Here is a 27,134-nt window from a genome sequence, read left to right on the forward strand (position 1 = left end):
ATATATATATATATACTCTTAGGTATTATACTGTTGTAAAAAAAAAATGAGTAAAATCATGTAATTTGCCATGGGATAAACAATACAATTCTTTCTACTGCACAGGTGAAAGCACTGGACTACTGCAAGTGTAGATTTTTAAAATATTATACGGTAATAGAACTAAGTGTTTTCTCTCCTCTCTCATTCATACACATATATCAACACGTTAGTCCTCACACCGACCTCTGTCATGCAAGCAATAAAATCATGTAGGCACACACACTGAAGTAGTCAGATCTGTATGCTGTGTGCACATGACTGGGTGCGTTCAAGGTTACAGAGCCCACCCCCACCGTGTGAGAACATAACAGAGGAAGAGTGACAGTTGTTGTCCGTAGTCTGCAGAATGCAATGGTGCAAAATAAAAATGGAAAGGAGGAGATGTGTGGGGTGTGGAAAATTATGGACTGCACTGTCAGGAAGAAATGGTCCAGCGTTGTCAGCTAAGTTCCTTTATACCATGACTGGGGTTAGGCCACGTGGGCTACAGGTTTCGATAGCACATAAATAAACTAGCGTTTAATATGTTTGGTTTGAAATTTGAAGTAGGTAAGAGGAAATGAAACTTTTGGTGTGTATGTATATATATATATATATATATATATATATATATATATATATATATATATATATATATATTAAAATAGCAAAATACATTAACTAGGAGCAAAGATTTATCTTACTCCCCCATTGTCTCAAATCTGACAGCGTACTATTGAACATGTGTGCGATAAGTGCATGCGTGTGTGTGTGTGTGTGTGTGTGTGTGTGTGTGTGTGTGTGTGTGTGTGTGAGACGGAAGAAGGGGGGAGCGAGGGTGGGTGGGCGTGCTGGGAGGGAGGAGACATGGATGACGGGGAGAGTGAGAGAGGCACACACTTGCATGCAGCCTTGCAGAGAGACAGAGAAAGAAAGAGAGAGAGAGAGAGAGAGAGGAGAGGGGAGAGAGGGACACCGAGAAGAGGACAACAGAGACACCGGGAGAAGAAAGAGAGCGATGTCTGCTGACAAGGCACCTCTTTTTCAGTTACTTGCCGGCCCTCTCTAAGACATCATGGGCTGCATTGGCTCTCGCACTATCAGTAAGACCCTCTACTGTTTTCCTTACATTTTGATTAGGCTGAAAAAAAAAGACCGGGGTGATGGAGTGAATGATGCTACCACACACACACATACACACACACACACAGACATACACACAAGCACACTCCTCCCCGAGCAGGGAAAGTGTCATTGTTTCTATGGAAACCCTTTGGTTGAAGGCTATTTGTCTTTGAGGATAGACTATGATTTCTAATTGTCCTGAAGGGATGCCAGGGGACAACGGATGAACTGAAAGGTGGTGCTGATGTTGGTGGTGGTGGAGGAGCGTTCAGACGAGAGGTTAACTGCCACACACGAATCAGAGACGGGGGTGGGCTGGTGTTTTAGAGACAGTGATGGAGGCTAGAAGGAAGACGGGAGAGTAGATGTAAGATAATCCTAATGGGCTACTGTGGCATGGAAGATTGAAAAAAAAGGAGTAATAAAAGACATAAAAGAGATCCCAAGTGGGAGAGGAGAGGAATTGTACATGCATGCGTGAGTTTGAAGGCATACCGAAAGGCTCGCCTAAATGCCAGCAAGTTTATTTAGAGACCTGCATTATGTGCAATTGAGTTTGTGCATGCTTGTGTGTGTGTGTGTGTGTGTGTGTGTGTGTGATGCCTGCATTTTATCTAATAGCACTTGAAATGAGTAGAGCTAATTCGAGGACAGGATTTGATAACAGGATAAATCATTCCTATTTAGTGCTGCTGATTCTTTAAGGACGTTCACAGCTGCGGTCCAAAGATCTGAACCTATTACAGCAAACCTGGACCACTGCCTGAGCCGGAATGAAACAATTGGCGCCATATTTGACCTTTGATTGTCATTGAGTCAGCGTTAAAGCGGAGCTTGCAGACAAAGTGCTGTTTTTGTTTCTGAGAAATAGGGGCGTGTATACGTCACACCCTAGAGCGAAGAAGTAGCAAAGTAAAGAAGAAAATTGAAGTGATTCATCTATTGTCCCTTGCAGCCAAAGTACATCAGTTTTCGTTTTTTTTTCGCCCCGTATAGAAAGGCATCGTGAACAAACTGCTGAGAGTTGCTGTGGTGTGAATGTGTGTGTAGTTGCTCATTCAGCTATGAACTTCAGTAAATGGGTTTACTGTTTGCCAGGAGAAGCATGGCTCTCATATTTAGCAAGATGAGCTATAATTAGGATCTGGTTTATAGTGAGAGAAGGAGAAGAGAAGAGATTTGATGCGTAGAATATGGGTCAAGTGCTTATCATACAACAGTCCACTGTCTGGTCTGTTCCAAAACATTGTCTTCTTCAAATATATAATTACATCTACAGCATTTGGCAGACCACCTTACCCAGAGCAATTTACATTTATCTCATTTATACAATTAAGCAGATATGAGGGTTAAGGGCCTTGCTCAGGGGCCTAGTAGTGGCTGCTTGAGTTTAGCTGCTGGTTGGGATTGGAACTCACAATCGTCAGATCCAAAGCCCAATGCCTTAACCACTAAGCTTCCACTTTACCATATAGAGCATGTATACATCAGATATAAACCATGCTACATATGGACCATGAAGAGTAAATTCTAATCTAGTTTGCTAAAAAGCTGTGTTGGCAGCACAGCTATCAAATCATTAAAAATCTCTTACTTATTGTCCTCAGCTTAGTCATAATGCTTTAGTCTTTAATTAGTACTGGGAATAGTGCAAAGAAAAAAACAACACTTGAAATAGAGCCTGTAGAGAGGCTGGGATTGTGTCAGCTTGGCCTGCAAAATGTTAAAAGTGTACATAGGTTACAATCTTAACAATAACATGCCACATATTTGTCTGGAAGCTCTTGTGAGGTTTTCTTTTTGAATATATTGGATTGATCTTGATCAATTATTCTGATTTTGTTTGATCTATGTTTGCTATACATTGCACTGTATCAGTTTTATTTTCATTTTTAAATGAATAGAACTGAAATTTACCATTTGGCATTTGAATGTTCGGTAGGTGAATTGGAAAACTTTAAATTGTCAATACAAGTTAAGTAGCCTAAAGAGAGGCTGGGATCTCTTCAGCTTGGCCTGCAAATTGTACATGTGATATAAATGTTAAAAGTGTACTTGCTTGGGTTACTATCTTGTTGTTTTATGGAATAGAATGCAGCATATTTGTCTGGAAGTTCTCTAATTAAAAGTATTGAATTGAAATTGAAATTGAATTTGTCACACATTCATACAGAGTATGACATACAGTGAAATGCTTTTTTGACTGTCTGACTTGTAAACCTGGAAATTTACAATCTTACAAAGTTACACTTTGACGGAATAGAACTGAAATTTACTATTTGCATAAGGTAGGTGAATTGGAAACTCAAAATTTCCAGTTAATGTGTATGGAGTTGACTGAAGGAAAAATTGGTTACTCTAGTTTACATTCAACTTTTATAGCATTTGGCAAATGCCCTTATACAGAGCCACTTACATTTATCTAATTTATTACACAAAGCAGCTATTGGGTTCAGGACCTTGTTAAGGAGCCAAGAGGTATAGAGGACAAGTTGGTGAATTAAATATGTAATGTTCTTTTGCTATTCAGCCATGTTACAGTACTGTATATCTGTCAAAATTAGGAGCTAAATTAAGAATTGCTGTGAAAATCTATATATCTAGACACTCAAAATGTATGAACTATAAAGGCAATTGCAAATAATATGTTATCAGGGAAGTGGTAGGCCAATTGTTATGGCTTTGGACTTCTGATTGAAAGGACATGAGTTCAAATCTCAGCACAACCAAGCTGGTCATTGGGCAAGGTCCATAAGACTCAACTGCTCAAATGTATGGTTGAAATAATTTCATGTTGGTTTGGATAAGGGCATCTGCCAACTTCCATAAAAGTTCATTTACCGGTACACAAAAATACATCAGCATTATAGATGACCTTAACAATGGAGCATCTCATAAAGTGTTATCATGTGCAAATGGTGGCAGATGTTGCATTAATATTTTGATATCTATGATGTCTTTCATATCATACGTATGCTTGTCCAGAAAATGTGGACTGCATAGACGTAAAAGCGTCTGCGACTCATGGTAAAATATATGGTGGTACTGATGGTTTGGGGTTGTTTTGTGGCTGGTGGTTCAGGGACTCTTGTGAAGACTAATGGCATCATGAAATCTTGAACTGAAAGTACTAGAATAATTCTGCCTGGTTGTTTTTTCTCTTCTTAAGATTTAGGATTGGCTATAGATAGAGCTTTCAACAAAAGAATGAGCCAAACAAACAAATTGTACAAATCTATGGCCTGAATTGAAAAAATGAAAAAAACCCCAAAGCAAACAAACATTAGAGTTTAAAATGTTCTATATGGTGGAATGGACCAGGAGCATTCTACAAGTGTCTCCAACCTTCAATACTATGATAGATAATTATGCTTTTGTTGTGTGGATGATCCAACATAAAGAAATCTAAGACAGTCCAGTGGGAGTGAAAAAAGAGAGAGAAATACTGACAGACAGAGTACAGGAGACCGCAAAGAATGAGTCAGAGCACAGGAAGGTGGGAGTGAAGGACTGAGCAATGTTGAAGAGGAATGTGGAACATAGGACTAAACCAGTATAAAAATGTACCAGAGAGGAGAAAAAGTCTGTTGCAGAATACTTCACATATTGAAATATAATGTAGTATTTTTCTCGCAAATGACTTCGGTTTTCTATCTAATTTAATATGAAATGTAATATGCACATGAATCCACACAGTCAAATTTTCCGTTAAGCCCATTTCCTCAGAAGCTATCCTCTTCAAAACCTTGCCTTGCCCTCTATGAATTATGATGTATGAAGGATCTCCTGGAGACTGCAGGAGCCTTTTCATGCAGTAGACAGTTATGTTTGATCCCCCACCATTTATACCCAAGGTGAAAATGATATATTGTCTTTAATCATTGGAAAAGCTTTTACTCGGGTCATGCCTTAAGGTTTTACCTACAGTTTCTTTAACTTTTTGTGATGTTTTCAAGCACTGTTTCTTAGGGCAGGAAAAAGTCGCTTATGCTTTAAAAGAGAATGGGCCTGGCATTTAAATATGTCCGTACCCATTGCACCTTAAAATTAAAGTGCGTACTGACAGCCTTTATGTTAATCGTTGACATCCGTTTCTGCTCTTAGTGCTAGAGAAGTAAGCAAATGAAAGGTGGGATAATTATAGTTGGTGGAGCAGAGCAATCACAATGAGTCAGTGAAACATTTCCCATTACTGAGGTAAAAAAGCCACTCTTATTTAACGATTTAACATTTATTGTCATTTTACACTGGTCAGATTCACAATGAATCTAGAATCTATCAGGTAGTCCACCGCAGGGCAATATGCACAGACACATTCACACACTCATTTATACCTAGTGCTGATTTACCTAACAGCATGTTTTTGAGAGGTGAAAGGAAACTGGACAACCCAGAGGAAACCCACCTAGATAAATATGAGGGAAAAATATGACACTCAAAAACCACAGATTGAACAAGGTTGTACCACACAGATTGAACCACAGATTGAAGGCTGTCTGCTATGCTGCCAGACAATTTTTTCATCCCTACAAAACAATAAAACACTGCAGGTGCGCATTTTTACTATCCCTCTGGTACACGATGGAAAATATCCAGTCAGCATGCTTTTCAGCTGAAGCTAATACCTGCCACTTGTCTGTCTGTCTGTCTATCTATCTATCTATCTATCTATCTATCTATCTATCTATCTATCTATCATCTATCTATCTATCTATCTATCTATCTATCTATCTATCTATCTATCTAGTACACGATGGAAAATATCCAGTCAGCATGCTTTTCAGCTGAAGCTAATACCTGCCACTTGTCTGTCTGTCTGTCTGTCTATCTATCTATCTATCTATCTATCTATCTATCTATCTATCTATCTATCTATCTATCTATCTATCTATCTATCTATCTATCTATCTATCTAGTACACGATGGAAAATATCCAGTCAACATGCTTTTCAGCTGAAGCTAATACCTGCCACTTGTCTGTCTGTCTGTCTGTCTGTCTGTCTGTCTGTCTGTCTGTCTGTCTGTCTGTCTATCTATCTATCTATCTATCTATCTATCTATCTATCTATCTATCTATCTATCTATCTATCTCTGTCTGTCTGTCTGTCTGTCTGTCTGTCTGTCTTTTTATTTAGAATAAAGGATGTTGAATGCAATATTGTCTACAAAGTTCCAAATACATTAATGATCAAATAACATTATTTAGTGCCTGCTTCCTCTAAACAAGTAAAAGGAGTCAAGGATTTTACCAGCAATTTGTTCACTTCGGATGCAACTCATGTCCGATAAATGCTCAACTGCCTACTTCAGATTAACCTCTTTGTCAAACGTGAGAAATGTGAGCCTCATTAGACCACTCTATCCTTCTTGGGCTTTATCCCGAGTGTACAGGTGTTAAAAATGAATGAGGAAAGGTGAGAACAAAAAACAAATGGTTACACAGTCAAAGAACTTCAGAACTATTTTTTACTGATGCTTAATTCAGATCTAGTTGCACCCCTCACATATTAATTTAATTCAGTTCAATTCAGCTTTATTTGTATAGCACTTTAAATACTGGACATTGTCCTGGAGCAGCTTTACAGAGATAAAGAGGTTATGACATTTAAATGTTTGTTGCTTGTTGTCTGTTGTGAATGGAGGAATGTGTTACTTATAAGTTTATCCCTAATTAGCGAGCCAGTGAAAAACTCCCTGAGATGGCATGAGGAAGAAACCTTATAGGAAACCAGATCCCAAAAGGGAACCCGTCCTTATCTGGTGTCACAAAATGTTCATTCATTACAGTTCCATCATTGTTGAGGGGTTCTGTTCAGTAATAGACACTTAAAATGCAGAACTGTTATAGAAGAATAGCCTTTTGTTCCTGCAAACTGCAGTCTTAAGCCATTGTAGCAGACTGTTGAGATTAGTTATAGTCTAAATCGATTCTCATAATAATTGAATTGCTAAGTAACTTCATAAATCTTCAATTACATTACTGTTTTACACTATTTTACTAGTGCTTTCATTCTGAAAGACCTTAATCCTATTATACCATTCAGATGGACATCTCTGATATATAGAACGTAGCAAAAGGCTATTGGTCCCTGTCGGTCTAAACAGGTTTATTTTTGTATTGTTTTTGAATCCCAACCAACATGCATATAATAAAACAAAATGACATTTAAACTGTATATGTATATACAGAATCCTCATTTACATTTTATACATGGTAAAGCTTAGTAAAGGTCTGTGGATGCTAATACGTACATAAACATTACTGCTATCATAAATGTGGTACACTAAATTAAAAGAAAGTGCTAACAAACTTGGTATAGATTTTTAATACTATACTGTTGTGTAATGCTAAGCCAATATATCACCTCGCAAAGAAAAAAAAATCCCTAAAATGAAACTAAATTTGTTTGGTTAAACAATAAATATAGACCTCTTATGGCTAATGTGCACCAGATAGGCTAGTTAAGTTTTATATATAGCATCACATAACTCCTCACATCGACCTCCCTTTTAGATCATTTTAACAAGCATTTAAATCCATAACACACAATCGATTTGGTCTTTGAAAGACTCTGGTAGCTTCTGACTATGCTTTGTACCCTTGCAAATCTTTTGTAATAGTGGAATACATCTATAGATAGTACTTTTTAAAAGGCTCGAACCCCTAACTAATGACTTGGTAAGGCACAAGGGGCCTAAGCCTGTAACCTCCTGGATGTCAACATTACCCCCAGCTACACACTTTTACTTTGTTGAGAGATAAAGATGTAGCCTGCAGTTTAGCATTCACTACTGTGGTTTAAATATGTTTTTGACACTTCAGGCCAATTTACATGAAAAGTGTTGTGTAAAGCATCACATGTAGCGTCACATAATTCCTTATATTCCTTAGGACCTTATTCAGCTATATTGTAATACTCATTTTAAACCACACGGTTTTTATTATTTGCTGTGCGTTTTATATCAAATCTATATTTAAAAGTACACACACAGGACCACATAATGTGTGTTAATAAATATGGGGGGTATAGAAATCTGGTAGAGCTCTGTATGTCTATTAGAGCAAAATAAACATAACCCTATTTAGTTTTATTTTTGGTGAAGAAAAAATAACATAGCATAATGATTGTATTGTTATATTAGCATAATAATTAACATATTAGCATAATAATTGTATTGTTATATTACAGCAGTTAACAAACAAACTGCTGTAATATAACAATACAATTATTATGCTATGTTATAATACTGCACCTAATACCTATCTAATAGTGTTGAATTTAGTGCACACCAAACACACACAGTATATAGTATTAGTATTAATTAAAAGTAAATAATGTATAGCATTATAGTAATACTTTTTTTTTTATGATATTAGAGTAATTATAGTAAACGCATTGGTGGAAGTTCCTCACAATCACTATTACTACAGAAACAAGGTCCTGGATTACCTTTCTATTGTCTTACCCTACCTTTTCAGCTTGAAACTATAATGCAAGAGAATAAGTTCCTATATCGTCACAAAAACCATTAATGAGTCTGTAAAAAGTTATTTTTTTTATTACAAATGCAAAAATACAAATATATATATATATATATATATATATATATATATATATATATATATATATATATAGGGAATCCTTTTAATCCCCGTATTTAACATCCATAAACACCTGAAATGCATTTTAATGTATTACCTTAAACGTCTTAAGTTTTATTTCTAGAGGCCTACAAATGATAAGAAAGCCTCTTGAACATGCCACTATTCAATTAAGTAGGAGTGGCAACAGAGACAAAGAACAGGAATCAATAATGTCAGAATAACAATAAGAAATTATATAGAAATATAGATAAACAAAAATAAATACAGAAAATATCAGCAATGCATCACAAACCAAATTATAAAAAATTAACACCTTCAATTTATAGTTTCCAAATCCAATATACATTTGGTGTAATAAATATAAAAAAATATCAAAATATTATTGGCTCTCACAATTACAGATTGGTAGAACAAAAGAAGGTACTGTCTGTGTCTGTGTTATCTGCCTGCACCTTCCACACCTTGTCCTCTAGCTTTGCTGGTGACTCATACCCCAGTGTTGTTGGGTATTTCCTTGAAGTGCCTGCAAACTCCCCTTAAGGGGACACCTGCATCTCACTTCTTTGCCGTATGACTCAACTTGAAAATCCAGAGACAGAGAAAATCAGATTTCAAGCATTGCTGAGCTTTCTCTATAGCTTTTGGGGAATAGGTAAAACAAAACACTGGCTTCGGGTTACAATCTTACAATGCCACAGGTATAGACATGGTATAACGACACAAATCTTGTCCACCAAATCCAGCAAGCTGGATTAATGGAGCTCTTGATATTTCATTCAGATAAGAGAATGGGACAACATCTTAAGAATCACTGATTCACTGATAAGCAGTCATCAGCATTCAGGGTTGAAGCGGACACCTCGGAAAAAACGGCAAGAGTTTTGCTGTCTCACAACAACCAACAAGACATAAGAGGCATTACCTTCCTTGAGTAGAATGCCGAAGAAATACACTCCTCCACAGGCCTCATCTTCTTCCACTGTGCTTTAGGTTACCAACTGCTATTGTTTCCATTGTTTCCAATGATGATTAGATGAGTAGTAGTGAGCAAACCTGGGAGGTGGTGCATGTCTAAATTTAAAGTGTTGCAAGAGAATAAAGAGTTTAGGAAAGCTAATTGCAGACCCCATGATTCATCCAGTAACATGATCTGTCTGTTCACCAGAGATCTACACCTAAGACTACGGTCAAGACATTTGAGCCCATATTCAAAAGTGCTTGTAGTTTTTAGGCATGTATCCCTCTATTCTTTCAGCAAGAATGACCTCTTATCCTTCTTTTTTCATTGAATAGAAAATGTTTTCCATTCGTTGTTGCTAAAACCTATGTCCCATTATGTCTTGAAGGCAGTATTTATGCTAAATGAAATAGTGTAGCCAAATGGATTTGGTAAAGAGCCTAAAGCATGTGCAAGTGTGAATTATTGAAGGGTTTATTACTGCTGCAGGATTACTAAGCAGTGAATAATGATGCTGTAATCATCATGTAATATATATATATATATATATATATATATATATATATATATATATATATATATATATATATATATATACAGTACAGACCAAAAGTTTGGACACACCTTCTCATTCAAAGAGTTTTCTTTATTTTCATGACTATGAAAATTGTAGATTCACACTGAAGGCATCAAAACTATGAATTAACACATGTGGAATTATATATGGAATTATATACATAACAAAAAAGTGTGAAACAACTGAAAAATGTCATATTCTAGGTTCTTCAAAGTAGCCACCTTTTGCTTTGATTACTGCTTTGCACACTCTTGGCATTCTTTTGATGAGCTTCAAGAGGTAGTCACCTGAAATGGTCTTCCAACAGTCTTGAAGGAGTTCCCCGAGAGATGCTTGGCACTTGTTGGCCCTTTTGCCTTCACTCTGCGGTCCAGCTCACCCCTAAACCATCTCGATTGGGTTCAGGTCCGGTGACTGTGGAGGCCAGGTCATCTGGCGCAGCACCCCATCACTCTCCTTCTTGGTCAAATAGCCCTTGATGCCTTCAGTGTGATTTTACAATTTTCATAGTCATGAAAATAAAGAAAACGCTTTGAATGAGAAGGTGTGTCCAAACTTTTGGTCTGTACTGTATATATATATATATATATACAAATGGCCAGATTGGTTTGAAATGCCAGGAAATCCCCCCCCCAAAAATCACTTTTTTCAACAGAAAAAAGCAGAAAAGCATCTAATAAATCTTGAAATAAGTGCCACACCAGTAAAAGACAATTCTTCGATCAGGTTCCACTCCTGTCAGAACAACTGGAATCTGAGACTATAATGAGGATAGCTGTCCACTTTTAGTGCGTTTACCTGCAGAACAACACCAAATGAATCAATGATGAATCTTGTTTCATGATTGCATGGAAAAGCCATTATTAGGCCTGTCACAAAAATTATGAACTTATCATAGGATGTATAGAGATGACCTTGATCATTATTCCTGACCTTGATGTTGTCCATCATGTTCGCAGGTTTGTTTGTTTACAAATGTATGAATTTCACCCACATTTTTACCATTTGTGCTGCTTCTGTCCTGCTGCCAGCTCTAGGCCTGTTGAAGGAACATTTGAATTTTAAATATTTGTCAAATTGGAGATGAAAATACACATTTGAAGGCAAAACTTTATTTAAATTGTAGATGTGTATTGATAAATACCACCAATTTTAATTAAAACATACTGTTTAAAAATGGCATGCAAGATATTAACACAGCATTAACAATGTTTTTTTTAAACATTGAAGAAAAGGAAAGTTCTTGTGTTTCATAAAACCCAGTCACAATCAGTAATGTCTTTATCTGCGTGAAGCTGAACACTTAAATAATTGAAAGCTCTTTTTTTTTTAAGTAAAGGTGTATTTGTGTTACTAAGTTATTATATTATCATCATATCAGTGGTATAAAATGATCTTCAAATGATAATATTTATCACAGTTTTATGTGATTGATATTGTCTTACATTTGTTAGATAATTGAATCAGGACAAAAAAAATCCAGCAAAATGTCTAATGAATAAAATTGTTTCAAAATAATAATATTTGCAATTATATCTGATGATATATCTTCCAAGATAAGGGGTTATTCTGAAAGGCCTGGCCACTATTAACATTTTTAGGTAATAGCATTCAGACAGATAAGACCTGAGAAAAAAAAAACAAATTTCCAGAAATTTCCAGAAAAAAAGAAATTTCCAATGTCTGCATTTTTTTAATAAATTCAATTTTTTTATTTTTTATTTTTTTAGAAAAGGTGTATTTGTATTAGTTTGCTATTACTATTACTATTACTATTATTATTATTATTATTATTATTATTATTATTATTATTATATAACATACCATAATTATGAAAGGCCTGGCCAATAATAACATTTATTACGTGATAGCAGTCGGATAGATAAGACTTGTGCCTGGACAAAAAACCCCACATAAAATATGGTCTGGTCATCTGTGGCATAAATTAAACAGTACTGTTTACATACTAAACCGCAGCACAACGCATGCCCTGAGCTCAAGTTGCTGTTTGGAGTTTCTAGGCATGTCCCAGGTTTGCCCTCACATGGAAGTTCTAATCCTAACAATAGCGCAGTCATCCATGTCCAATAGTACAAAAGAGAAAAACTGGATTTGGGTGGCTCTTTGTGTGTGGGATGTGATGGCAAAGTTACTGTCTCTTGTCAATCGCAACAAAAAGATTGTCAGTTATGATTGTCTTTGAGCTCACACATAATGCTTTTTATAGAATCCAAACTGTGATACAGTAAAGATGCGATGGGTTGGCTTTGGATATCCCATGTGATTGCCGTTTCCTCCTGTTGGTAGCCTGACTATATATTGTCTATTGTCTATATGGCCAAGCAACTGGCCAAGATTATGTAAAACTATGTAAAAAACTAAATTTAATGTAACTTGTTATATTGTCACTTGTGCTGCTCACTGGTTTACCCATTCTCTTTTCAATTCATACATCCCCTATGTCCTTGCTTTTATATTCAGCCCAATTCTATCATTATTACAAGCCAGACTTACTTTGTTTTCTGTCAACTTGTTGACTAAGTGTAAAAATAGCTTCTTGGACTTGCTCTTATTGAGACCTGCTTTGACACCTCCACATTCTAGGTTACAATATATGTTCCCATTTTGTTCCTGTCATGCCACTGCTGTTCTGCAAAGCTAAAGTGATGTTTAATGTACAGAAACAGTTGTGAAACATCCCATTATGTAAATGTCAAATAAATCACCAGCATGTGTGCATTGTTCTTAGAAAACAACAATGCTGACAGCAAACTTATTGATCTCCCTCACCCAAAAATTGTACCTTGCAATACACTACAGGGTGCATTCCTGCTTTAAACTTAGCGTTCCCAGCAATATGCAAAGGATCCACTTCAGTTAGGCTCAGATAAAGCAGAACAATCCAACTTTTCCAAAATGTATTTCCCCACATAGCTGGCATCATTTTAACCTGAATTTGAATAATAATAACAACAACAACAACAACAACAACAACAACAAATAGTAATAATTGTTACACATAGATAGCCCCTTTCCCGAGCTCAAGGATGCTTTGCAATAAAAGAACAATGTACACCGATAAGGCATAACAATAAAAGGGGTTACAATGAATAACATCTTTTTATCATAGCACCTGTCAGTGAATGAGATACATAAGCTAACAAGTGAACATTTTGTCCTCAAAGTTAATGTTGGAAAAATGGATTTGATTCAAGAGTCAAGTCAAGAGGCTTTTATTGTCATTTCTACTATACACAGTGGTATACAGTACTCAGTAAAAACGAGACAACGTTCCTCCAGAACCCTGGTGCTACACCAAACAACAACAACAACATAGAGCTACAACACAACACAAAGCTACATTAAGTGCTTCGAGTGCAACCTAGTGCAAACAGTGCAGACGAAAAACAGTACAGACTGTGCAAAGAGGACTATAAAGACTATAACTGAGAGTATATGCTAACAAACACAATGCAGTGCAAAAACAGCAGTAGCAGCAGTCGTATTTTTTGAGTACGTTTGACAAGGGTTAAATTGTGATGGCTAGACAACTGGGTCAGAGCATCTCCAAAACTGCAGCTCTTGTGGGTTGTTCCTGTCTGCAGTGGTCAGAATCTCTCAATCTATCTATCGACAGTGGTGAACCGGTGACAGGGTCATAGGCAGCTAAGTCTCATTGATGCATGTGGGGAGTGAATGCTGGTCCGTGTGGTCTGATCCAACAGACGAGCTCCTGTAGTGCAAATTGCTGCAGAAGTTAATGCTGTTAATGCTCAAAAGGTCAGGACTGTTTTGGCAGTCAAAAAAAGAGACCAACACAATATTAGGCAGGTGGCGATAATGTTCTGCCTGATCGGTGGCCATAAAATTATACCTGGTTGGTGTATATCTATCAGTCAGTCAATCATATAAACATGGATATTTGCCCAAACCAGAACAAAAGCCAATGAGATTGCATACAGCAGTTATAGAAATTATACTTTTAAATTATACAAAGAACTATGAACAAAGAACACATAGTGTTTGCTTTGTTCATGTACGTTTTCTCAACACCAACATTCTGTGTGCTCTCCTTCTCTCTCCAGGGTGAGAAAGACTGATTGTGAAATGGCCCCAATGCTCAAAGGCTCCACTGTACTTACAGAAAAAGAGCCCAGCAATTAAGACACACACACACACACACACACACACACACACACACACACACACACACACACATTTAGAGCAGCTGTGTGAGAAATGAATCAGCAAGAAGACATCTTTTGTAGATATGTGCAAAAACAGAGGCCAGTAAAGCTCGTGAATGGCGTGAGGAAACTGGAATTAATTATGAATTTTCTTAATTGTTATTTCACTGTTAATTGATTGGTTAATTGTTTTCTTGGTTATCCTGTAAGGTTCATTATCACAAAAACACATGCACAACATCACCTATCAATCGGAGTGACAAACCCAGTTTTCCTGTTTATCTGTAGTGGAATTCTTTAGTGGAGTGGAGTGAAACATGTCCTGTTCACAAATTGACTTGCAGTGTCAGGCATGATCAAGTAAGGAACACCACAGACAGCAAAATGCCTCATAATCGGCATTACCTTTTGCTAAAATACACATGCAGCAGGCAAGGACTATGAGTCATGGAGTGTGTATTAGCCCATCCTCATCGACAATAGGGAAGCTTTTTTTGCAGGAGCTAACTAACCAGTCATGCTAATATATCTGTGAACTGTTGCCATGTTATGCAGCGTGGTGCAGTGTGATCGTACCCCAGCAGTATATGCGCCATTCCTTTTGTTGAATTCGTGCCAGTAATATACTTGGCAAAAACAAGTGTATCTTTGTTGCAGCTCTTGAGCCATTTTAGTGCGCTTTTGACACCATGTGCATGTTTGCAGAAACAAGGTACAGTGGTGCAGTTTCTTGCTTTTTCTTACAGCATTGCATGTGTTCACATTACTACCCCACTAGGGTGTTGAATATACTACAGCTAAGCTTGAATACTGGGCAGTACCACAAACCAAAGGAAAGACAAAACAAACATAACCAATCCGTGATACCACTTCTGACACCATTGTTAGGTATTTTTCGGCGCTAGACACAAGAATCTGATCCCACTCATTACTATTCAGTCACCTAAATAATATGTCACGCAGACACCAGGACAATTATGAAAGATATTTAAAGTTTGATGACAGAAAGAATTCTTTTATAGACCTCAATGACGACCATGAGACCATTTGCGTTACATATAATTGCATGGCGAACAGAAACGTTGTTGATCATACTGTTCTTGATACAAACGTAAGTGTCTATCGTAAAAATATGACACTCGCAACATGACTATATGAAAGGAATAATAAAAAGAAGTCACACAAGCTAAGTAAATCGCTCTTGGTATAATAACTGAATAGGTGATTAGGCAAATCTATCATCTCTTTCTGCTGTTTTTGTTTTACCATTCAAACTCCCAAAGCCTAAATGAAATGAACTAATGCTTCTACTAACTCTAATACTTTTTAATACTCACTAATAAAATGTATTTTGCTCAAATGCTTTAGACCAGGGGTCACCAACCTTTTTGAAACTAAGAGCTACTTCTTGGGTACCGATTAATGTGAAGGGCTACCAGTTTGATACACACAGTTTTTAGTTAAATCTGAAATAACACATCTGCTTAATTTACCTTTTATTATGTTATTATTAATAATTAATAATATTTATCTGTGTGAAGACACTGATCATGTTAATGATTTTTCATAATAATTATCAACAATGATTTAACAAAGTAGGAAACAGCTATTTTTAGAAAAGACCCACAGGCTACTCATGTGGTCCTTGCGGGCTACCTGGGCACGACGTTGGTGATCCCTGCTTTAGACATTTGAGTGACTATTGAGCCAAAAGCATGAGAACACCTTCTGTTTGGTTTCCACCCAAGTCCTGTTAGCCCGCTGTGCATTTAAGTTCCTCTTTAGGGTCAGTCTTTTTCCTTGATTTTTGAAGTTGTGTAGTCTGTTTCCTATGTTTGTTTTGCCAAGTCTCCAGAGTAGCCCTGTGAAAGTCCTTGTTTGTAAGTTGTTGGTTTTTTTGCATCACTATTTTCTCTGAAAGACTTTATGATATTCTTTCCCTCAGAGTTCCAGAGGAGTTTCGTTTTTTCATTTTTTTCCCTTCCTGAGTTTATATATTTTTTTATATTTTGCTTAAAACGTTAAATAAAAAGCAACACATTTTCCTATATTTTAGAGTTTGTCTCTGCTTTTGGGTTCACATATACAACAAACACACCCCTGTGTTAGACTGCTAGAGCTCCTGCCTCTCAAGCAGTCAACCCAAGTTTAAACCATATCTCTGATACTTTTCTAATGACGCTCCTCACTTCTGGGAAGACTTTCAACTAGATTTTTTTAACATGACTATTGAGATTTGTGATTATTAGTCTACAAGAGCCTCAGTTGGGTGAGGAGGTTGATGTTCTAGTTCACCTCACAGGAGTTCATTGAGGTTGAGGTCAAGGTTCTGTTTAGGACACTCGATTTTTCATGGAACTTAAGGGAAACTTAAATGCTACGTTCTAATATTGTGTATAGATTTTACATTTGAGTGTCAAACTTATGTGTCTGATGGTTCCACATGCTTGTGGCAATATACTGCACATGTAATGTAATTTAGAACTCATTGTACATCTAGTTTTAGTAGTTTATATCAGTATTTTACCTTTTAAAGCTGCTGGATGTAGGTGTTGAGATTGGGATGTTAGAAACAGGTTGTTTTTTTATTGCAAAAACAAAAAGACTTTAACCATTTTTTTAAGCGATCATGCGTTTGAATCTTGACTGTGCCATAGTTTCCTGTTTTTAGTAGTCTTAGAATGCATTTTTGTCCCCGGTTAATTAGTATGAGGGAAATAAAATTGTAAAAATATAAATTTGTGCTCCTTTATTTGATTTAGTGTTCAGAAATCTTTAGTGTGGTAATTTTTGGATCTTAAGAGGACCAACTTGAGGAACAAACTGAGAATGGTGACAAATAATGTACAGAATAAGTTAGTTGAAAGATGTGAAAGTCTGTAACATCAAATATGGGCAGGACAAGTAGAGATAAACACGTGTTGTATTTCACAGTGCTAAAACTAGATGGCTTTACAGCAAGGACATAATCCTATCCTCAGTATACTATAGCACAGAGTTACAACATATGAGTCATCAAGATTATATTGATTTGGGTAAAACATAAATCAAAATAATAAAAAAAAAAAAAAAAAAAAGGGAAAAACAGGGAAAAAAACCAGCTTAAAAGATGGCTTAGTTTCAAATTTAAGAGGTTAAAATGTCCATCTGTACTTGTAGATGGTAACATATAAAAGATTAGTGCTATATGAAGTTCATTGAGTAAAAGACAAGCTGGAGGTAGCAGAGCTGAAGATGTTGAGGTTTTTGTTGGGAGTGATGAGGATGGACAGGATTAAAAACGAGTTTATTAGAGAGACAGCGCATGTAGGAAGTTTTGGAGACAAGGTGAGGGAGGTGAGATTGAGATGGTTTGGACATGTGCAGAGGAGGGACATGGGGTACATCAGTAGGAGAATGCTGAGGATGGAGCCACCAGGTAGGAGGAAAAGAGGAAGACCAAGGAGGAGGTTTATGGATGTGGTGAGGGAAGACATGCAGGTAGATGGTTCGGAAGTGGCAGATGTAGAGGACAGAGGGGTATGGAGACGGATGATCCGCTGTTGTGTGCTATATAAAGTTCATAGGTTGGAAAAAGACACAAGAAAGTATTAAATATATGAATTATGTCCAACCAGGTGATTATTAATCCATAACAGTCAGAAATCACGAGTGCAGGCAAATTCATATGGAGTCAGTAGATTATTTAGGCATGCAGAAATAATCCAAATAAGTGTTTAAAGAATAATGTTACATAGGCACAAGACATTCAATTGGCAGACAGGAATAATGTCGGCAGGTTAATATCATAGACTGAGAGAAACTGGTCAGACACAAAGTGGCAATACAAATGATCTAAAGCTTGGTCAACATTAGCAACAGAAGCATGGGTGAATTAATTACTTTGCATTAAGTGTGTGATGGAACATCCCTTAAATAGTGTGTGTGTGTGTGTGTGTGTGTGTGTGTGTGTGTGTGTGTGTGTGTGTGTGTGTGTGTGTGTGTGTGTGTGTGAAAGAGAGAGAGAGTGCATATAATAGTATCACCCGTGGGCACAGAAGGTGTGTGTGTTGGGAGTGGGAGTTTGTGTTCTCTATGTTTGTATGCTGTAGCAACTGCAGGGAGCTGAAGTGTGTACTTGGCTGACAGCTGACTGTATATCTATCTATCTATCTATCTATCTATCTATCTATCTATCTATCTATCTATCTATCTATCTATCTATCTATCTATCTATCTATCTATCTATCTATCTATCTATCTATCTATCTATGTGGGGTCACATTCACTCAGTGGTGCTTTCACTTCTTATGAACTCATTTACTGTACATTTGATAATTGAGTCTTCAAAGAGTTGATTTTTTCTAAGAGGATGATTATTTGCCCCATCCATTTGTTTTACAGAGTGCATTATTAGATTATTTATAATTGAATTTATTTATTCTGAAGCGTTTATCCTAAAATCTGACAGAGAAAAGAAAACTGCGTGTTCATGTATTTCGTGAAAATGATATGAATGATAAATGATGATCCCAGATGTTAACGCCATTCATTTATTATGTCACTTTTGGCAGTTTTAGTGATTTATCATCTGATTTGTCTTTCTATGAAGCTAAAAAGCGGCTTAACTGATGGCAGAGCGTTTGAGTAGGTCTAATTGCTTTTATACTTTCTCTTTTCAGCGGCAGAAGCAATTCCTGTTCGGAAAGATGGAGATCAGGTAGGAAATAGTGAATACAATTTCCGTTCACAGAGCTTTCACAGATACAGAATGTGTGTCAAATTTAAGGCATGGTAAAGATAACCTTTGACATGTTATGGTCCATCTTAATGCAGTTACTGAACCGTACAATTTAACTTGTATACAATCATATCTCTCTCTCTCTCTCTCTCTCTCTCTCTCTCTCTCTCTCTCTCTCTCTCTCTCTCTCTCTCTCTCTCTCTCTCTCTCTCTCTCTCTCTCTCTCTGTCTTTTTTATATATTGGGTCATAAATAAATAAATAAATAAATAAATAAATAAACAATATGAAGACAATTCACACACAAGGTCTCTATATTCCCTTTCACCATCCAGAAGGTTTCTCAGAATTTCACAGTCTCAGTATGGTACTGCCATCTTCATCTTTACCTTGTTGATACTTAGTGCATTGTCAATGTATTTATTATAACCTTTTTTTCTGTACTTTTTGAAGTATTTGTGTTCTTAATGCCACCACCCCCATGTTCTCAATCCAAAGGTCCCCATGCACCCCTCCCTGCATGCTTCTTTATACTTTTTTGGAATCAGTTATATGCTGTTAATTCATTTACATTCTAAGCTGTTAGTATAAACACAGTATATCCAATTTGATTCAATTCTATTCAAATTAAGTTCAGTTTTATTTGTATAGTGCTTTTCACAATAGACATCGTTTTAAAGCAGATTTACAGAGACAAAGAGATTATAAGTTTTACAAAACAATGTGAAAGTTTAGTGCCTATAAGTTTGTTCCTTATCATTTTAAGTTCCCTAATAAGCAAGCCAGTGGCAACTATGTCTATCTATCTATCTATCTATCTATCTATCTATCTATCTATCTATCTATCTATCTATCTATCTATCTATCTATCTATCTATCTATCTATCTATCTATCCATCCATCCATCCATCCATCCATCCATCCATCCATCCATCCATCCATCCATCCATCAATCAATCCATCCATCCATCCATCCACTTACTTTGTGCTTTTAGAAAATCCCATTCTACACTCAGTCCCCATTTGCTGTTATAATAACCTTCTGCCACAAGGGTGTAATTAAAGTCAGGTACTGATGCAGGGAGAGGAAGAAATCCTATGGTGCAGTCAGCATTCCACTTCATTTCAATAAGGTTTAGGTCCGAGTTCAAACCACTCAAGATCTTTTGCTGCAACCCATGCAAACCAAATCTTCATGGGGTATTGTCATGATGGACCAGGTTTGGGTCTTTTAGTTCAAACAAATAGAAAAGTTCATTCTACTGCATCCAGAGACATTCTATAAAATTGTGGTCCTCCGACTTTGTGGTAACAGTATGGAGAGTAATAATGTCTACTTATCATTTACATATATGAGTGTGTTAATTGTCGATATATAGTGAACTACATGATGGTTACAGGCAAAAAAAAAACAGTGTCTAAGAGTAAAGAGAAAATTTTAGTATGAAAGAAGATTATTTGACAATTCAGAAGCAAGTGCAGTGATCAACATTTCGAAGAACGGCTTAGAAGATATTTCCTTTATAAAATTTCACAAATTAAATATAAACTTTATCCTAAAGTCTCTCATTAACATTATGCAAATGAGATTACACTTCATTTTTTATTATTAGTCAAAATGTTTTAAAAACAATATGTAATTGAATTGTACAATTGTACAAATGATCAAATCTCTGAGTAAAGTATGACCTGATTTTGCCTCGAGCTCTGATATTTCTGACTCTAACTTGATGTACTCAAACTCAACAGTTGCATGCTGTACTATATTTATAGTGCTAACAAGTAGGGAATTTATTCTAGCCAGGTGATAGATAGCACAATATTACTCACTGAGCATGAGAGTATTAAGTTTCTCACAAAGGCCAAAGGAGTTTGCCTCCAGGGGGCCTCCTTTATCTACAGTCTAGTCGTATAACTGGCTTTCTATCCTTGGAGACATAACCTCATCAATTGTTCCACTTCACCACCTCCTTTCTTTTCCTGTCTCATGGCAGTGGCACTCCAATGTCGTTAGAATACTCATACAGAGACCGGGTTGGCTCATAATCAGACATTTTGTGTGCTAATCCCTTTTCAAACTGCTGCTATGAATTTCATTATGTAAGTAAAACTATGTATGTGTGTGTGTGTGTGTGTGTGTGTGTGTGTGTGTGTGTGTGTTATATGCACTGATGAAGCAAATTGAATTCATATTAATATAAAAATGACACAAGCTCTTAAAGGTTGATCGGATGCACAGTGTCATGAGTTCAAATCCCAGCACCACTAAGCTCATGGGCCCATGAGCAAGACCCTTAACCCTCAAATGCTTAGATGTATAAATGAGGTAACTGTCTCTTTCATAAATAAGTACTCTGGAATCTGCCAAATACCATAATGTAAATGTGTATTTTTTTGCAGTGATTTATTTGGAGTTTTATAATTATTGAGTTATGGCAATGCTTTGGGTAATTGATCAAAAAAGTTGCCTTTTTTTCGTCTTTTTCTCTCGGATTCTCGTTTATGGAATCACTAAGGCTGAGGAGTGCTGTCTTTCAAAAATTTACCCATTTAAAGTTTACAAACCGTTTTCTGTAAATGCTTAGACCCATGGTTTCTCTATATCAGGGGTCCTCAGCTACTGGGCCGGGTCCGTTACCACGCCACACAGAAAAGTAAAAAAAAAAAAATATATATATATATATATATATATATATATATATATATATATATATATATATATAAATCCATTTAAATGACTATACTTGTCTGCAATTTTTTTAAATAAATTAATTAATAAAAAAATACCAGTTCCTCCTGTGCCAGCTTTCTACTCTTAAATGCATTGATAACTTTAGCTCCCATTACTGTAATTCCGCATTTTGGTGAGTTTAGTTACATGTTCATTATATATGTGATAATTAAATGAATAATTAAATCATATAATATGTATAATAGTAATATAATATGCATGTTATGGCATGTAACACGCCCAGTGGTGGTGGTCAGCTGAGTGGTGGGTTTCTGTATGATTATTTGCATTGGTTTTAACTCTAACTCGCTGCTTATTCCACTGATGCACTTCAGTTAGTAGCCAGCACTCCAGTGGTGTTAACCTGATTTTGGAAGTTCTTTTACTTACTGTATGAGGAGTGACAGACCATAATGAAAATGTTAATTAAGACGTCAATATCTTAAGGTCTGTCGGTAAAATGACGTTCACAGTTTGATGACAGGTTTGTGACCATGCATCTTTACTGCTGCAAAGACCCTCTCTTCTCTCACAGGACAGAAAACAAATAGGCTGCAGTACTTCAAAACGACACACATGTAAATGTAATGTAAAAGATAAGATCATTTGTTTTAGCTAAAATGTCAAATTGGTGTCAAATTGGTGTCCTATGTCCCCGGTGCCTTTCGAATGTTTTGTGCTCTATTGAAGCAATACCAAGTTTGAAATAAGATTAAAGAATTTTACTTTGAAACCCCTAATATTAACGTAAATAATAGGAGGTACAATATGTCATCACAACAAAATTGGCAAACAGAAGACTCACCTCCAAGCCCCACCAAGCAAGCTTTTGCCTGAAAGAAAGTTGATGGATATCTAAGCAGGAGCATAAACCAGCCCTAAACCTTAAACTCTGTCTGAGATATTTTTCATTCCTCACTACATTCTTAAGTCTGAATATGAACATAAAATTTTTCAACATTAAATCATTGCTAGCTGTTTTGCAACCCACCTGGGTGGGTGCAGTAAAGAGAATAGTAAGAGAATTGCATTTGTGATATTTTTGACAGCGAGTGTGAAACGTGTTAACATTCTAAATCATGATCCTTGAGAATCTGATCTAGAAGGTCAGCTGCATGTTAAAAGTAAATTACATTTGCAGGTCTACAGCTATGAATCCATCCTACAGTTAGCTCTGGCTTTGGGTGTAATTAATACATAACAACTGATATTTTGCTGAATAGTTAGGTTAGTGTTGCTTATGATAACATTGTACACCAAAAAATCACTCAAATTTTGATACTGTTGTCTCAATTGTACTATGTAGATTTTAGCAAGTATATACATTTATTTTTTCAGGATAATTTATAAAAACATTTGAAAGGATCACCCTTCTCAGCTAGTATTTTATTTTGATTTTTTCAACCTGATTGTGTTTTTTTTTTTCAAGTTTTTCCACTGTTACATTTTTAGCTTTATCCAGCTAATGATAGCAATTGATAACTTAAAAAAAAAAAGAATTTTAGAATGGAGCTTATTGCTTTTATTTTTATAACTAAAAGATACAAACCAAATGCATACACTGTAGACTGCTGACCGTCATTTCTATTACATGTGTTATTACATATAGTATACAGATTTGGGCCTGTTAGTTTCAGTGAAGAAAACTCTATACAGTATTCTCTATATTACAGTGGCGGGCCATGCATTTGGTACCTGGGACTTCAGTAAGGATTTACCCTACTTAATCCACCTTTTAATACCACCACTATCACATCGCAATTATAGAAACCATCAATACAATACAAAAACGCAATATAACAACGTGTGGCATTACAGAGAGAGAGGCATTTCACATATGAAGGGTAAATACCATTTTACTAAAGCAAGAAACTCAGTTAAGACTCCAAACCTCTACACTACAACCGCAACTGTGCACCTACATCATCTGGAGCAGCTCAGAATCAATATTTGTCTAATAACATGACAAAAACTTTAAAAAGTAAATAAAATACAACCTACTGATCAGAGATGCAGACTCATAATTTCGCTCCTCAGAGTGGGTAAGACAGTGGTACCGCTCGTATTCACCGTCTGGAAGTGATGAACAAACCCTTTCCCAGGCTGAGACAAGCTAGCTATCTTCGGGGTTGGCCGACCTCCTCACGATGTCTAGCTTTTCTTGAAAATGTATTTTTAAGTATGTCCAAAACCAACTCAATTTCTCTTCCTCCATAAGCATAAAAAAGTCTAACTCAGATATATTATGTGTGCAGAGCTACAGAAGTGTTTTGCCAGTTGAACTTGGCTGTAACTGTTTCCCTTTGACCAACCAATCAAAGGGCGTAAAAATGCTGACGCTATTCTGGGCCAGCTAGCTGCCCTGTGAGGAGAATTTGAAATCTGATTTGTTGAAGAAACAAAAACATTGATTATATAGTCTAAGATATAAAGGCCAGCAGTACTGACTTTAAAGGCCCTGGGCAGATTAGATTGACATGGCAGCACATCAAGGCTGAAATCTAATTGGACAAAAAATCTAACATCCACATACACGTACTGGAAGCAGTGCAGCCAAGAGAAACGCTATGAAGTTAAGAGAAAAACTGTTGGGAATAAATTAATATTTTTATGGAACAAATAGTAGAATTCAGGTTGTAAATGTAGGTCAGTGCTTCTAATAGTGTTTAGGCCAGCAGAGAAGGCTTAGCTGGCCCTGATGGCCCACCACTGCTATATTATCACATTAATGTGTCCCTTTATTGGAACTAAGAGGCCAAACCTGTCTAAGCATGACAAGGCCCCTGTACACAAAGCAATGTTGGAATAAAAGAATTTGACTGTCCTGCACAGAGCCCTGACCTCAACCCCCATAGAACACCTTTGCGATGAACTAAAGTAATGACTGAACCCCAGACATTGTCGCTCTACATCAGTGCCTGATCTCAGTATGGTCTTGAAGCTAAATGATACAAATTCCTACAGAATTTTTCCATACCTTTTAGAGTCTAGAGTTGACTTGTTATATCAGTAATGGGAGCAATAAATCTAAAATCTTACAGTATGGTCAACAACCTGATACTGAAAAAATGTGTAAAACAATAGGTAAAAAGTGCCATTAGGTAGTTCTACTACCAGTAATACTACTAATAATAAAAAATATGATCAGTGGTGTAAATTTAATGAAGTAAATGTATTGTAGCTTTTTTTTATGTATCTGTACTTTGCTAAAGTATTTCCTTTTAAGGAGACTTTTACTTTAACTTTACTACATTTTTAAGTCAAATATCTTATCAAATAACTTTTTACTCAACTTCAGGTTTGAGCACGTGCTTTGTTTTGATTTTGTTTTGATCGAGTTGAATAAGCGAGAGTCTTGTGACAAAAATGATAATACACATTATCGTTATAATAAATCATAGTACTTTGGATACTTAAGTACATTTGAAGTCAAAAACTTTTTCACTTTTTTACTTTTCAAGTTGAAGTTTAAAGGTAGCATTTAGGACTAATGAGGACTAATATTTTACAGAGTGTATCTATATTTTAACTCATTTACATGGTTTGTTTACTTCGTCCACTATTGAATATTATTAATCATAGTGCAAGATGGATATTATAGCCAGGTGTCCACAAACCTTTAATGTGCTGCAATGCTGTGTATTTACTTACATGGTAAATACTTTTTCCACTTTCTCTGCTAAATCTTTCAATCCCTTTGTATTTCTTTTCTGACTTCATACACTTCTTAACTTATTGTCTGCTTTCCCTTTAGCAAGGACGGGCAGAGTTTTCTTGGGAAGGAATCAATGTGAGTGAGTAGTTGACCACTCACTTCTCCAGCTCTTTTTTCTCTTCTGTTTTCTTTATCTCCTCCACTTTCAACTTTTTCTGTCATACTTGCTTACCTGTTTTTGTTTCTCTCTCTCTCTCTCTCTCTCTCTCTCTCTCTCTCTCTCTATATATATATATATATATATATATATATATATATATATATATATATAGAGAGAGAGAGAGAGAGAGAGAGAGAGAGAGAGAAAGATATTTATAAACAACAGTAAGGATTGCTAATATCACAGTTTTAAGGTTATGGGGATTGAGTGTCTTAGTTTTAGTGACAGTTAATGCAGAAATACACAAAAACCAGTATGATATACTGAATATGTTGTACTAAATTATGTTACAATTATGTTGTAAAATTATTACATATTATGCAGATTAGATTTTGTTATATTTCATAAACATGAATATGGCATAGGAATAACTATGTGTCCATTCCGTCCTTTCTTCTTCCATTTCTGCTATTTATATTCTGTCCTTGCAACATTTCTGTCTTATAGCTGTCTATGGAGGACACCACATCTATCTTGCCTCGTCTCAAAGGGAACTCCAACGCCTATGGGATTGGAGCTCTGGCTAAGTCCTCTCTGACAGGTGTGTCAGGTGTGTGTCTGTCCCGGTAGATGGTAACTGACCCCATGTTGGCTCCAGTGGAGGAGATGGCAAGTGGAGCCAACATGGCTGCCCCTGTGGGTCTTCCCTTCCCCCTTCCAGTTCCACATCCTGCTGCCATTAATTAATGCTTGTCAATGGCCACAGCTAACCATTGATGAAAGCCCAATCAGATCCAACCAGAGCACAAACATTGGTCCATATAAGTACACACCCCATTACCACAGGCTTGCTGCTGGGAATTGTCTTGTTTGGTTCTTGGTGATGAGAGTGTCAATGTAGTGTCTTTGTGGTTTTGTACAGTGTGCAAATGTGAATTTACTGCCATGTTGTGAATCTCAGTATTGTGTTGTGATGAAACCTTTTTATTCTCATGGGAATGGTCTCTTTTATGATGCCCTCAATGGTAGAACATGAAGAAGAGTTTGATGAGTATGAATATTCTATAAATCGTGTTTGCAACCCATATCCTAACCCAACATTAGAGATCACTGTCCACCATCATCAAGACATGAAATGAGGGAATAACTATGTCCAAGGTTTTATATTTGTAGCTGTGTGTGCTTTTTTGTATACAAAAAAATAAATTTTGAACAGACAAACACCACATTTAAAGTTCTTCTTAGATTCATTCTGGACAGCAAAAGACAGCCATCTGTTTTTTCTTTTCTAAAACTAGTGTGGTTTTCCTAGCCAAACACTAATAGCAGAGTTGTCATCCCCTGACTGTGACCCCATGTTTATAGCCTATAAAAAGCCTCCTTGATGTCATGCTT

At 36.3% G+C, this 27,134-nt stretch overlaps 1 protein-coding gene across 6 annotated transcripts in view; it reads left to right on the plus strand.

Annotated features, from left to right (window-relative positions):
* Positions 1–940: 940 nt before the first annotated feature.
* Positions 941–27,134, plus strand: part of fam131ba (family with sequence similarity 131 member Ba) — a 38,622-nt gene continuing 12,428 nt past the window's right edge. Inside the window, exons 1-4 of one of the 6 annotated variants that reach the window (XM_046844528.1) lie at positions 941–1,124; positions 19,136–19,173; positions 25,679–25,714; positions 26,247–26,349. In XM_046844528.1, coding sequence (XP_046700484.1) covers positions 1,097–1,124; positions 19,136–19,173; positions 25,679–25,714; positions 26,247–26,349 — 205 coding nt within the window. In that variant the 5' untranslated portion in view covers positions 941–1,096. The remainder of the gene's footprint in view (positions 1,125–19,135; positions 19,174–25,678; positions 25,715–26,246; positions 26,350–27,134) is intronic. The other 5 variants (XM_046844529.1, XM_046844533.1, XM_046844530.1 and 2 more) reach the window with 5 other exon arrangements.

The sequence above is a fragment of the Silurus meridionalis genome, chromosome 29, assembly GCF_014805685.1.
Source record: "Silurus meridionalis isolate SWU-2019-XX chromosome 29, ASM1480568v1, whole genome shotgun sequence".
In the NCBI taxonomy this organism is placed as follows: Eukaryota; Metazoa; Chordata; class Actinopteri; order Siluriformes; family Siluridae; genus Silurus; species Silurus meridionalis.